Here is a 14,316-nt window from a genome sequence, read left to right as displayed (position 1 = left end):
TCCTGAATATAGGATGAGACATTCATACCAATTGACTAGAGAACCAGTTTGGATTTAAGTATAACTTTTGTATGACTGATGCCTTTAGTGAACGGTCTAATGCTTTAATATTTAATAATTTCTACCCACCAAATTCATATTCGTTATATAAATAGGCCCTTTTAATTTTATCTGGTTTGCTGTTCCAAATAAAATTGAATATTTTTTGTTCATATAATTTAAAAAGCAGGTCACTAGGTGTAGGCAAAACCATAAGCAAATAGGTAAACTGTGATATAACTAAGGAGTTAATCAGGGTGATTTTTCCACAAATAGACAGGTATTTTCCTTTCCATGGTAGCAAGATCTTATATATTTTTGCTAACTTTCTATAAAAATGTATTGGAGTGAGATAATTTCTTTCCTTTTTTTCCTAATAGAGAGTCTTAGCTAATAGTCTTTCTTAGCTAATAGAGCCTTTCTTAGCTGAGTCTTTCTTAGCTAATAGTCTTAGCTAATAGTATTTCTTAGCTAATAGTCTTTCTTTGCAAATAGTCTTAGCTGATAGTCTGTTTCTTAGCTAATAGTCTTAGCTAATAGTCTTTCTTAGCTAACATAGTCTTTCTTAGTTATTAGTCTTTCTTAGCTATTAGTCTTTCTTAGCTAATAGTCTTTCTTAGCTAATACAGAGTTTTTCTTAGCTAATACAGTCTTTCTTAGCTAATATAGTATTTTTCTTAGCTAATTATCTTTCTTAGCTAATAGAGTCTTAGCTAATAGTCTTTCTTAGCTAATAGTCTTTCTTAGCTAATAGTCTTTCTTAGCTAATAGTCTTTCTTAGCAAATCGTCTTTCTTAGCAAATAGTCTTAGCTAATAGAGAGTCTTAGCTAATATAGTCTTTCTGAGCTAATAGAGAGTCTTTCTTAGCTAATATAGTATTTCTAAGCTAACAGGGAGTCTTAGCTAATAGGCAGTCTTAGCTGATATAGTCTTTCTTAGATAATAGAGAGTCTTTCTTAGCGAATAGAGAGTATTTCTAATAGAGACTCTTTTTTTTAGAGTATTTATAGTCTTTTTCTTAGCTATTAGCTATTATCTGTATTAGCTAAAACGTTCTTAGCTATTAGATTCTTAGCTAATAGAGGATCTTTCTTAGCTAATAGTCCTTCTTAGCTAATAGTCTTTCTTAGCTAATAGGCAGTCTTAGCTGATATAGTCTTAGATAATAGAGAGTCTTTCTTAGCGAATAGAGAGTATTTCTAATAGAGACTCTTTTTTTTTAGAGTATTTATAGGCTTTTTCTTAGCTATTAGCTATTATCTGTATTAGCTAAAACGTTCTTAGCTATTAGATTCTTAGCTAATAGAGGATCTTAGCTAATAGTCCTTCTTAGCTAATAGTCTTTCTTAGCTAAGAGGCTTTCTAAGAGTCTTTCTTAGCTAAGAGGCTTTCTAAGAGTCTTTCTTAGCTAAGAGGCTTTCTAAGAGTCTTTCCTAGCTAAGAGTCTTTCCTAGCTAAGAGTCTTTCTTAGCTAAGAGTCTTTCTTTGCAAATAGGCTTAGCTGATAGTCTATTTCTCAGCTAATACAGTCTTTCTTAGCTAATATTCTTAGCCAATGGAGACTATTTCTTAGCTAATAGTCTTTCTTAGCTAATAGTCTTTCTTAGCTGATAGAGTCTACAGTTTGGATGTCTTCTCAGTCAGTTTGGCGGTGGTGAGGCGAATGTGTTGTGGCGCTCCACTCCCTGTATATTCTGTGTATTCCTCTGTTTCCATAGATACCTCTGTATTCATCTGTTTGTATAAAAGGGATGATCTATATTTAGCTGCTCATCAGATGTGGTATTTTAGAGCATTAAGTCTCCTCTAATCAGCCTTCAACAGAAGAGAAGCCTGCTCTCTCTCTCTCTCTCTCTCTTCATTATCTCTTCTCCCACCCACTCTCTCCCTCCCTCACTCTCTCTTTCTCTCTCTCTCTCTCTTGCTCTCTGTCTCAAACACACACACACATGTTTGTTTTACTATCCTTCTGGGGACCCAATGAATGATTCCCATTCAAAACCTTATACCTTATACCTAACCCTAATTCTAACCCTAACCCTAACCTTATACCTAACCCTAATTCTAACCCTAACCCTAACCCTAACCTTATACCTAACCCTAATTCTAACCCTAACCCTAACCCGTCCTTGTTTTACTATCCTTCTGGTCCCCACAAGGATAGTTAACCCAAAAGCACACACACACTCAGTCACACTCACACTATCTTTCTTTCTCTCTATTCATTGCTCTCTGTTTTCAGCTCTTTCTTTCTCTCTCTTACTGTCTCTCTTTCTGTCTTTCTCTCTCTTACTATCTCTCTCTCTCTCTCTCTCTCTCTCTCTCTCTCTCTCTCTCTCTTTCTATTATTCTCTCCCTCTATCTGTCTTTCTATCTCCCTCTTTCTCTCTCTCTCTCTTTCTTTCTCTCTCTCTCTCTCTTTCTATTATTCTCTCCCTCTATCTGTCTTTCTATCTCCCTCTTTCTCTCTCTCTCTCTTTCTTTCTCTCTCTCTCTCTTTCTTTCTCTCTCTCTCTCTTTCTTTCTCTCTCTTACTGTCTCTCTTTCTGTCTTTCTCTCTCTTACTATCTCTCTCTCTCTCTCTCTCTCTCTCTCTCTCTCTCTCTTTCTCTCTTTCTATTATTCTCTCCCTCTATCTGTCTTTCTCTCTCCCTCTTTCTTTCTCTCTCCCTCTTTCTTTCTTTCTCTCTCTCTCTCTCTCTTTCTTTCTCTCTCTTTCTTTCTGTCTTTCTTTCTTTCTTTCAATTATTCTCTCTCTCTTTCTTTCTCTCTCTCTCTCTTTCTTTCTCTCTCTCTCTCTCTCTTTCTCTCTCCCTCTTTCTTTCTCTCTCTCTCTCTCTCTCTTTCTTTCTCTCTCTTTCTTTCTGTCTTTCTTTCTTTCTTTCAATTATTCTCTCTTTGTCTCTCTCTTTTTTCTCTTTTTCTCTGTTATTCCTGGCTCTGTTTTTTCTTCTTTCCTGTGTTGAGTGATCTCCTCACTCTCTCCCTAGAGGTGCTTGTCTCTGCTTGCCTGTGTGTGTGTGTGTGTGTGTGTGTGTGTGTGTGGGAGCGTCACCCCTTTCTCTGTCACTCACATATAGCAAAGGTTTCATGTGATTTAGGCCTTTCTGTGTGTCTGGCTTTTGTCCTCTTCACATTCAACAACAGCTACTCAACACTGTCTTGTCCTACCATCATCGGTCTCTGTGCTGTTGTCAACAGATTGTGACAGCATGATTATAACTTCTCTGCCCCATCCTCACTGCACTGCACACACACACACACGCACACGCACATTGACCAAAACATAGAGGGACTCTGCCTCCCCTGCCGAGGGACACAGCTTATCCCACCAGCATGCATATCACATCTTGTGTACTCCTTAATGTATGTGTGAAATTACAACCTTTTTTCTCCTCTCTGTTTCTCTCTCTCTTTCTCTCCTTTCTTTATCCTATTCTATCCTACTGTAGATGGGATGGGTCGAGTCTTAGCTCAGGACGTCTATGCCAAAGACAACCTGCCTCCGTTCCCTGCATCAGTCAAAGATGGTTACGCCGTGCGAGGTGAGACGCCAGTTTTAGTGGGTGTGGAGTTCTGTAGTTTGAGAGATTACAAACCTTTCATGCTTGTTTTTGTGTGAGTTTGACCCTTGCAGCTTGTTTTCAGATATAGAGGCATTACTGTTCTTTCTCTCACCACCCCTCTCTCTCTCTTTCTATTTCTCATCCCTCTCTCTGTTCCTCTCAGCGGCCGACGGTCCTGGAGATCGCTTCATCATTGGGGAGTCACAGGCAGGACAGCAGGTGAGCTCCTTACAGTTTGAACCCTGATATTTTGGAGTATCCCTCCCTCCCTCCATCCCTCTCTGTGTCTCAGTGTATTCCCATGGGCTATCCTGCCATGTGGAGTTACACAGGTCACTGGCTCACTGTGATTACAAGATAATCCACAGAGACAGACCCCGTCTCTCTCTCTCTACACAGAGACAGACCCCGTCTCTCTCTCTACCTCTACACAGAGACAGGCCCCGTCTCTCTCTCTACCTCTACACAGAAACAGACCCTGTCTCTCTCTCTACCTCTACACAGAGACAGACCCTGTCTCTCTCTCTCTACCTCTACACAGAGACAGACCCCATCTCTCTCTACCTCTACACAGAGACTGGCCCCGTCTCTCTCTCTCTACCTCTACACAGAGACAGGCCCCGTCTCTCTCTCTACCTCTACACAGAGACAGGCCCGTCTCTCTCTCTACCTCTACAAAGAAACAGACCCCGTCTCTCTCTCTACCTCTACACAGAGACAGACCCCGTCTCTCTCTCTACCTCTACACAGAGACAGACCCCGTCTCTCTCTCTACCTCTACACAGAGACAGACCCCATCTCTCTCTACCTCTACACAGAGACAGACCCCATCTCTCTCTACCTCTACACAGAGACAGACCCCATCTCTCTCTACCTCTACACAGAGACAGACCCCGTCTCAATTCAATTCAAGGGGCTTTATTGGCATGGGAAACATGTGTTAACATTGCCAGAGCAAGTGAGGTAGATAATATACAAAAGTGAAATAAACAATAAAAATTAACATTAAACATTACACGTACAGAAGATTCAAAACAATAAAGACATTACAAATGCCATATTATATATATACAGTGTTGTAATAATGTACAAATGGTTAAAGTACACAAGGGAAAATAAATAAGCATAAATATGGGTTGTATTTACAATGGTGTTTGTTCTTCACTGGTTGCCCTTTTCTTGTGGAAACAGGTCACAAATCTTGCTGCTGTGATGGCACACTGTGGACTTTCACCCAGTAGATATGGGAGTTTATAAAAATTGGATTTGTTTTCGAATTCTTTGTGGATCTGTGTAATCTGAGGGAAATGTGTCTCTCTAATATGGTCATACATTGGACAGGAGGTTAGGAAGTGCAGCTCAGTTTCTACCTCATTTTGTGGGCAGTGTGCACATAGCCTGTCTTCTCTTGAGAGCCATGTCTGCCTACGGCGGCCTTTCTCAATAGCAAGGCTATGCTCACTGAGTCTGTACATAGTCAAAGTTTGGGTCAGTCACAGTGGTCAGGTATTCTACCAGTATACTCTCTGTTTAGGGCCAAATAGCATTCTAGTTTGCTCAGTGTTTTTTGTTAATTCTTTCCAATGTGTCAAGTAATTATCTTTTTGTTTTCTCATGATTTGGTTGGGTCTAATTGTGTTGCTGTCCTGCGGCTCTGTGGGGTGTATTTGTGTTTGTGAACAGAGCCCCAGGACCAGCTTGCTTAGGGGACTCTTCTCCAGGTTCATCTCTCTGTAGGTGATGGCTTTGTTATGGACGGTTTGGGAATCACTTTCTTTTAGGTGGTTGTAGAATTGAACGGCTCTTTTCTGGATTTTGATCATTAGTGGGTATCGGCCTAATTCTGCTCTGCATGCATTATTTGGTGTTCTACGTTGTGCACAGAGGATTTTTTGCAGAATTCTGCATGCAGAGTCTCAATTTGGTGTTTGTCCCATTTTGTGAAGTCTTGGTGAGCGGACCCTAGACCTCACAACCATAAAGAGCAATGGGCTCTATGACTGATTAAAATATTTTTAGCCAGATCCTAATTGGTATGTTGAAATTTCTCTCTCTCTACCTCTGTACAGAGACAGACCCCGTCTCTCTCTCTACCTCTATACAGAGACAGACCCCGTCTCTCTCTCTACCTCTATACAGAGACAGACCCTGTCTCTCTCTCTCTACCTCTACACAGAGACAGACCCTGTCTCTCTCTCTCTACCTCTACACAGAGACAGACCCCATCTCTCTCTACCTCTACACAGAGACAGACCCCATCTCTCTCTCTCTACACAGAGACAGACCCTGTCTCTCTCTCTCTACCTCTACACAGAGACAGACCCTGTCTCTCTCTCTCTATCTCCACACAGACCCTGTCTCTCTCTCTCTCTCTCTCTACTCTACACAGACCCTGTCTCTCTCTCTCTACTCTACACAGACCCTGTCTCTCTCTCTCTACTCTACACAGACCCTGTCTCTCACTCTACTCTACACAGACCCTGTCTCTCTCTCTACTCTACACAGACCATGTCTCTCTCTCTCTACTCTACACAGACCCTGTCTCTCTCTCTCTACTCTACACAGACCCTGTTTCTCTCTCTCTACTCTACACAGACCCTGTCTCTCTCTCTACTCTACACAGACCCTGTCTCTCTCTCTCTACTCTACACAGACCCTGTCTCTCTCTCTCTCTACTCTACACAGACCCTGTCTCTCTCTCTCTACACTACACAGACCCTGTCTCTCTCTCTCTCTACTCTACACAGACCCTGTCTCTTTGTCTCTCTACTCTACACAGACCTTGTCTCTTTCTCTACACATACCCTGTCTCTCTCTCTACACAGACCCTGTCTCTCTCTCTACACAGATCCTGTCTCTCTCTCTCTACAACACTCCACTCTGCTTTCTGGGTTAAATCCATAATAATACATTTAAATAGTACATTTTAGAATTCTCACACAACCTCCGCTATGGACACACAGCCTCCGCTATGGACACAGCCTCCACTACGGACACACAGCCTCCGCTATGGACACACACTGCCTCCTCTACGGACACACTGCTTCCACTACTGACACACTGCCTCCTCTACGGACACACTGCTTCCACTACGGACACACAGCCTCCACTATGGACACACACAGCCTCCACTATGGACACACACAGCCTCCACTATGGACACACAGCCTCCACTATGGACACACACTGCCTCCACTATGGACACACTGCTTCCACTACGGACACACTGCCTCCACTATGGACACACAGCCTCCGCTACGGACACACAGCCTCCTCTACGGACACACTGCCTCCGCTATGGACACACTGCCTCCGCTATGGACACACACTGCCTCCACTATGGACACACTGCTTCCACTACGGACACACTGCCTCCGCTATGGACACACAGCTTCCGCTACGGACACACTGCCTCCACTATGGACACACAGCCTCCACTATGGACACACAGCCTCCACTATGGACACACAGCTTCCACTATTGATGCTCATGTTCATAAGTATATCTTGTGAAAATTGCATATAGTCGATTTCTGATAATTCAACTTCCCAATTGAAATGTTGATAACACTACTTCATGCCGGTAGTTATGATGCAGTTATAATGCCTTGGAATATGTGTTATAAGCATGTTTAGCACCTTTATAATGTCCAACCTGCATGTGTGTCTCTGTAGCCGACCCACACAGTGATGCCGGGCCAGGTGATGAGGGTGACAACGGGGGCTCCTGTCCCCTGTGGGGCGGATGCTGTAGTGCAGGTGGAGGACACAGAGCTGCTTCGAGAGTCTGACGACGTGAGTCAACACCCGACTTCTCTCCTTCTTTCCTCCTTCTTCCCTCTCTCTCTCTGAAGACGTGAGTCAACTAGCACTCTCCCTCTCCCATCTCCTGTGGCAACTTCCTGACCCCCTCTCAATTTATTTCAATGAACTTTATCCACATGGAACATACTATACAAATAGATTACAATAACATACAATATGTCTCTCGCCTCTCTGTTTCGCAACTTTCCCTCAATCCTTTCTCCTCTGTCTCCAGTATCTCCTCTCCACAAACAGACAGCCTTTCTGTATTGTACATGTAGACCTCCTCATCTGCCACAAACCTCTTCCAAATCTCCTTCATTAACCGCTCTGTTTGTCGTTGCAGGGCACAGAAGAGCTGGAGGTGCGGATCTTGGTACAGGCACGCCCTGGACAGGACATCAGGTGAGTGACAATTTTAAAGTTGTACCAGTCAGGACTGGTGGGCTCGATTTCATTTAAATCCAGTTAAATCAGGAAGTAAACTGAAATTCCAGTTTACCCAACGCTTTTCTGTAACAGAACTCTACCTCTAGTGCTGAGAGATGAACCATTTCCCCAACGCGCCGTTTCTCTAGAGAGAAATCAAATCATTCACAAGAGAAATCAAGTTAAGAACCATGTGGGACGCTGAGCGGAAGGGAGTTCTAGTTTTCATGAAGCAAATATTCAATTTAGTTCAGCGCAGAAACGTGGTGATTAACTACAATCATCAAATCAAATCAAGTTTTCTTTATACAGCACATTTCAGACACAATGTGCTTCACAGGATTGTTTTTTTGAACAATGAAAATAAAAACTGAAATATTTACTACACAATAAACATGAGGATAAAAAACAGCAACAATAAAGACTGAAAAGCACCCCGAGGTAAAGCAAAGCAAAAAGGTGTTTTAACATCTCTTCTAAATATGTCAACAGTTTCAGTCCCCTCAGGATCTCTTGGAAGGCTACTCCAGAGGCTGGGGGTATAGTAACTAAAGGCTGCCTCTCCATGCCTCTTGGTCTGAGGCTTTGGGAGAGTTAAAAGGCCAGAGGACCTGAGGGACCTACTGGGTACATGACTTAAAGCATGTCTGACATGTATTGGGGTGCACCAACGTGGATTGATTTAACAACCAATAGAAGAATCTTAAAATGAATTATAAACTCACAGGCAGCCAGTGACCATAATCCATTGTGTCTGTTCTTTCTTTCGCCTGTTCCTTCCAGCTCGGACAGCGATGGGTACACCTTTACGCCTGCTATGTGAAGTTAGATACACATAGACTGCCTGAGAGAGGAATGTACACAGCACAAGGACGAGAGAGAGGGATAGAGACCGTTTGTGAAAGTATAGCATATCTACTTTGAAGTAGTAAAATGATTTTGTCAGACAGCTCTGCAGCATACTTAGGCAGGCTAGTCTTGCTAAATAGGATGACTGAAGACAGTACAGTATGGAGAGAGCAGAGATGATGTTGTCTGGCTGGCTGACTGTTACTGTCTGAGCAGAGATGAGATGATGACTTTAAGGAGTGAAACATAATTAAAGCATAAAGTAATATACACAACTGCAGTGTTTTATTATTTCATAGTCATTTCTACCGAATGTGAACCTTACAAAGACAATGGAATATTTTAAATATTTTGGCAATTGAATGTTAAAAGCTCAAATCATTTTACATGTACATTTGTATCATTTAGCAGACACTCTTAGACAGAACAACTTACAGTTAGTGCATTCATCTGTCGTGGAAATTTCCTCTATTTACCAAATCATGAGAGCAAACCACACACCAGTCAGAATTATGCTTAATCTTCACCTTTAATAATAATTAAGCTTTTGCAATAGCATTTTGACTTTCAACAGTTCAGTATCTCTAATGAAAAGTTGAGAGTGCCCCACATAATGGCAAATGGGATCCTTTATAGCAAAGATCCACCCCCCCTAGACGACATGACAAACCACAGGTCTTAGGAACTTACACAAAGAAAAACTTTACTTCAGAGGAGTGTCCCCAAAGAAGACAGAGTTGGCTATAAATTATCGTTCAGTTTGGTCTCCTAAACAAAGCTCTTATTTCGTCCTTGGTACAGAATGGTACCAAGACATTACCCCCACCCTATGATATATATCAAATTGTCATTTAGATACAACCAATTCTAAATACAACCAATCCTGGACAAGCTCACGGAGAGGAGAGTGAGGCTATAGGTTAAGATAGGAGCAACAAAAGAGGGAGCATAGAATGATTCCAGACACTGCCATCCTCCTCTCCCCGATGGGAAAAGTAGGGAGTGACTGGCACACAGACACAGTGGAGCACACATGATGACACCTTGACCTCTCCCCTCTCTCCGGCCCAAACAACTTAGTCTTGACATAGAACAGATACTGCATCCCCGCCACAGTATTATACAAACACATTCTGATGAGAAGTAACTTATGATGAATATAAAACATCTTACCTATGTTGCCACCTAATTCTGATTATTCCCCAACACATCTTAAAATAGCAAGGTGGGACAACCACATACAGTTCAATAAATGATTCATATTGCTTGACTTATTCCACATTTTGTTATGTTACAGCCTTTTTTCTCTCGCCCATCTACACACAATATCCTATAATGACAAAGTGAAACATGTTTTTAGAAATGTTAGCAAATTTGTTAAAAATTAAATACATAAATATCTCATTTAAATAAGAATTCACACTTCTGAGTCAATACATATCAACCAGATTTAAGTCAAAACTGAAAGGTGAATTCATCTCACAGTGTCTGGTGGAAACCAGACTGAACCAGGTTTTTCTCTAGGATTTTGGTTGTGTTTAGCTCCATTCCGTTTCTTTTGATGCTGAAAAACTCCCCAGTTCTTAACAATTACAAGCATACTGATAACATGATGCAGCCACCAGTATGCTTGAAAATATGGAGAGTGGTACTCAGTAATGTGTTGCATTTTTTTGCCAAACACATTTTTTGCAGTATTACTTTAGTGCCGCCTTGTTTAGTGCCAGGATGCATGTTTTGGAATATTTCTGTATAGTCTTCTTTTCACTCTGTGAATTAGCTTAGTATTGTGGAGCAACTACGATGTTGTTGATCATTCCTCAGTTTTCACAGCCATTAAACTCTGTAACTGTTTAAAAGTCACCATTGGCCCCATTGGCAGTTTCGTTCCTCTCCAGCAACTGAGTTAGGAAGGACGCCTGTGTCTTTGTATTGGCTGGATGTATTGATACCCCATCCAAAGTGTCATTAATAACTTCACCATAGTCAAAGGGATATTCAATGTCTGCTTTTAGGTTCCCTTCTTAGCGAGGCATTGGAAAACCTCCCTGGTATTTGTGGTTGAATCTGTGTTTGAAATTTACTGCTCCACTGAGGGACCTTTCAGATAATTTAATGTGTGGCGAGGTAGTCATTAAAAAATCATGTCAAACACTATTATTGCACACAGAATGAATCCATGCAACTTATTATGTGACTTGTTAAGTACATTTTTACTCCTGAACTTATTTAGGCTAGCCATGAAAAAGTGATTGAATAGTTAATAACTCAAGACATTTTTTTATTCATCTGTATAAAAATAATAAAATAAAGATATTGAAGAACATCATTCCACTTGGACATTATGGGGTATTGTGTGTAGGCCAGTGACCCAAAAATCTAAATGTTATACATTTTAAATTCAGGCTGTAACACAACAAAATGTGGAAAATGTCTAGGAACGTGAATCCTTTCTGAAGGCTCTGTATCACAGTCGAAGTAAGTACATTTTTCCTCAATAAAGCAGCAAAGTCCAAGCTAGTAAAAGGGAGAAGGGAGTCAAGTACGAGTCATTTATATATAATCACGGTTCCCAATTCTCCTCTTTTAACAATAAGACTGTTATAATTACTGACTACTCCTTTAACCCTTACTTTCCCCTATTGTCTGTGAACTAATCTGTCATTAGGTTTCACTTCACTTTACTTCACGCTGTCTTCCTTTGTCAGTACTGCTTTTGGTTGGTTCGTAGATACGCTACCATGCTACAGTACTAGTGTAATGTGCGTAGTGTCTGCTCCCGCTCTTCCCCCCTGGAGCTTGAGGGCGCCAGGCTGCCCTGTATCACTCACTCCTATCATCTATCACTCACACCTGCCTTCCCTCGTCACGCGCATCAGCGATTTTGGACTCACCTGGACTCACTCACTCATTTGTATATTTCCTCCCCTATATTTGTCAGTTCCCTTGCTCTGTTCCCCCCTGCTGCATTGATTGTCTTTTGTTTGTGTTACTCGTTCGCTGACGTTGTTCCTATCTCGTTCCATGTCCGTTCCACATGAAATGTTTGACTCCCCATACCTGCTTCGCCTCTCCAGCGTCATTCCATTTGACACATAGTCTAGATACTGTGATCATTTTTTAACCAAACCGACCTCAAAAAGCACTAATAGCTCAGCACTATGTATTACACAGCCATGTCTACAGTATCTGAGTGCCTGCCACTCACCCAGCTCCCTCTGTTCCTTCCTCCAGGCCTATAGGTCATGATATAAATCTTGAGGTACTACTAGGGTTGCCACACTGGGGGTCATGAAGGCAGTGAAATTCCACGTGACCGTAGTACCAGTACTATCTCTGCCACTCACCCAGCCCCCTCTGTCTCCCCTCCCTCCAGGCCTATTGGTCATGATATAAAGCGTGGGGAATGTGTCCTGTCCAAGGGTACCCACATGGGCCCTTCTGAGATTGGCCTGCTGGCCACCGTAGGAGTCACTGAGGTGGAGGTGCAGAAGTTCCCAGTGGTGGCTGTCATGTCAACTGGCAATGAGGTGAACACACAAACACACATATCCATTCACACACATTTTGCCATCGTTCATGGTATCTTTAATACCTGGGATTACAGTGGTAGGTAGCCTAGAGGTTAGAGAGGTGGGTAAGACATCAACCGATTGCCGGTTTGAATCCCAGGTTCTGACAGGAAAATATTGCAGGATGTGAGATGGTTTCCTGTAGAATATGAACAATAAAGTAACCTTCTGTGTGTGTGTGTGTGTGTGTGTGTGTGTGTGCGCACATGTAGCTGTTGAACCCAGAGGATGACCTGCACCCAGGGAAGATCAGGGACAGTAACAGATCTACACTGCTGGCCACCATTCAGGAACATGGCTACCCTACCATCAACTTGGGCATCGTCGGAGACAAGTCAGTCAACAACATTCAATCATAAGCCTCAGTAACAATGGCTTCATCTACCCTCCTAGAAAATATTGTGCTGGTTTCCTGGACACACATTAATCCTAGTTCTGGACTAAAAAGCATGCTCAATGGTGAATCTGAAAGCACAAGGCTAAAGTCTGTGTCTGGAATGCTATAGATTCATGTACGATCAGAAAGATGGGCATCGTCGGAGACAAGTCAGTAAACAACACTCAATCATAAGCCTCAGTAACAATGGCTTCATCTACCCTCCTAGAAAATATTGTGCTGGTTTCCTGGACACACATTAATCCTAGTTCTGGACTAAAAAGCATGCTCAATGGTGAATCTGAAAGCACAAGGCTAAAGTCTGTGTCTGGAATGCTATAGATTCATGTATGATCAGAAAGACGGGAGGGTATGAACTGTGACCTGTGACCTTTCTCCTACAGCCCAGACGACCTCCTTAATGCACTGAACGAGGGGATCAGCCGTGCTGACGTCATCATCACCTCAGGAGGTGTGTCCATGGGAGAGAAGGTAAGATTATATAAAAAGTTTAAACAGTGACCTCATAAAAATACATCTAAATAAGCGTCACTGCAGACCCTGGTTTGATCCCGGGCTGTATCACAAATGGCCGTGATCGGGAATCCCATAGGGTGGCGCACAATTGGTCCAGTGTTGTCCGGGGTTATGGGAGGCTGGGGTAGGCAGTCATGGTAAATTCTTCTTGGTTCTTCACTGACTTACCTAGTTAAATAAAGGTTAAATATCAAATGAGTGGTGAGGCAGTGTGCTTATTTAGATGTATTTTTATGAGGTCACTGTGTTTGTGAGAGCAAATGACATGGCTAGGGAGTAGTGTTCTGATCCTGCTGTTCTCATCCTGCTGTTCTGATCTAGCTGTTACTCCTGCTGTTACTCCTGCTGTTAGTCCTGCTGTTACTCCTGCTGTTCTGTTCCAGCTGTTACTCCTGCTGTTACTCCTGCTGTTACTCCTGCTGTTCTCATCCTGCTGTTCTGTTCCAGCTGTTACTCCTGCTGTTACTCCTGCTGTTACTCCTGCTGTTACTCCTGCTGTTCTCATCCTGCTGTTCTGTTCCAGCTGTTACTCCTGCTGTTACTCCTGCTGTTCTCATCCTGCTGTTACTCCTGCTGTTACTCCTGCTGTTCTCATCCTGCTGTTACTCCTGCTGTTCTCATCCTGCTGTTCTCATCCTGCTGTTCTGATCCAGCTGTTACTCCTGCTTTTCTCATCCAGCTGTTACTCCTGCTGTTCTCATCCTGCTGTTACTCCTGCTGTTACTCCTGCTGTTCTGATCCTGCTGTTACTCCTGCTGTTCTGTTCCAGCTGTTACTCCTGCTGTTCTCATCCAGCTGTTACTCCTGCTGTTCTCATCCTGCTGTTACTCCTGCTGTTCTCATCCTGCTGTTCTTATCCTGCTGTTACTCCTGCTGTTCTCAACCTGCTGTTACTCCTGCTGTTCTGATCCAGCTGTTACTCTTGCTGTTCTCACCCTGCTGGTACTCCTGCTGTTCTCACCCTGCTGGTACTCCTGCTGTTCTGATCCAGCTGTTACTCCTGCTGTTCTCACCCTGCTGGTACTCCTGCTGTTCTCACCCTGCTGTTACTCCTGCTGTTCTCACCCTGCTGTTACTCCTGCTGTTCTCACCCTGCTGTTACTCCTGCTGTTCTCACCCTGCTGTTACTCCTGCTGTTCTCACC

The 14,316-nt window shown here is 42.7% G+C and overlaps 1 protein-coding gene across 35 annotated transcripts in view; it reads left to right on the top strand.

Moving 5' to 3' along the window:
• LOC110504229 (gephyrin) overlaps positions 1-14,316 on the top strand; it is a 119,783-nt gene that overhangs the window by 99,681 nt on the left and 5,786 nt on the right. For all 35 annotated transcript variants that reach the window (XM_036962410.2, XM_036962400.2, XM_090221257.1 and 32 more), the window contains 7 exons: positions 3,493-3,585; positions 3,770-3,825; positions 7,281-7,400; positions 7,756-7,814; positions 12,064-12,217; positions 12,472-12,593; positions 13,040-13,127. In XM_036962410.2, the coding sequence (XP_036818305.1) occupies positions 3,493-3,585; positions 3,770-3,825; positions 7,281-7,400; positions 7,756-7,814; positions 12,064-12,217; positions 12,472-12,593; positions 13,040-13,127 (692 nt within the window). The remainder of the gene's footprint in view (positions 1-3,492; positions 3,586-3,769; positions 3,826-7,280; positions 7,401-7,755; positions 7,815-12,063; positions 12,218-12,471; positions 12,594-13,039; positions 13,128-14,316) is intronic.

Source organism: Oncorhynchus mykiss, chromosome 25, assembly GCF_057628025.1.
Source record: "Oncorhynchus mykiss isolate SJ-2025 chromosome 25, ASM5762802v1, whole genome shotgun sequence".
In the NCBI taxonomy this organism is placed as follows: domain Eukaryota; kingdom Metazoa; phylum Chordata; class Actinopteri; order Salmoniformes; family Salmonidae; genus Oncorhynchus; species Oncorhynchus mykiss.
The sequence above is the reverse complement of the archived record's forward strand: the minus strand, read 5'-3'. Positions and strand labels throughout refer to the sequence as shown.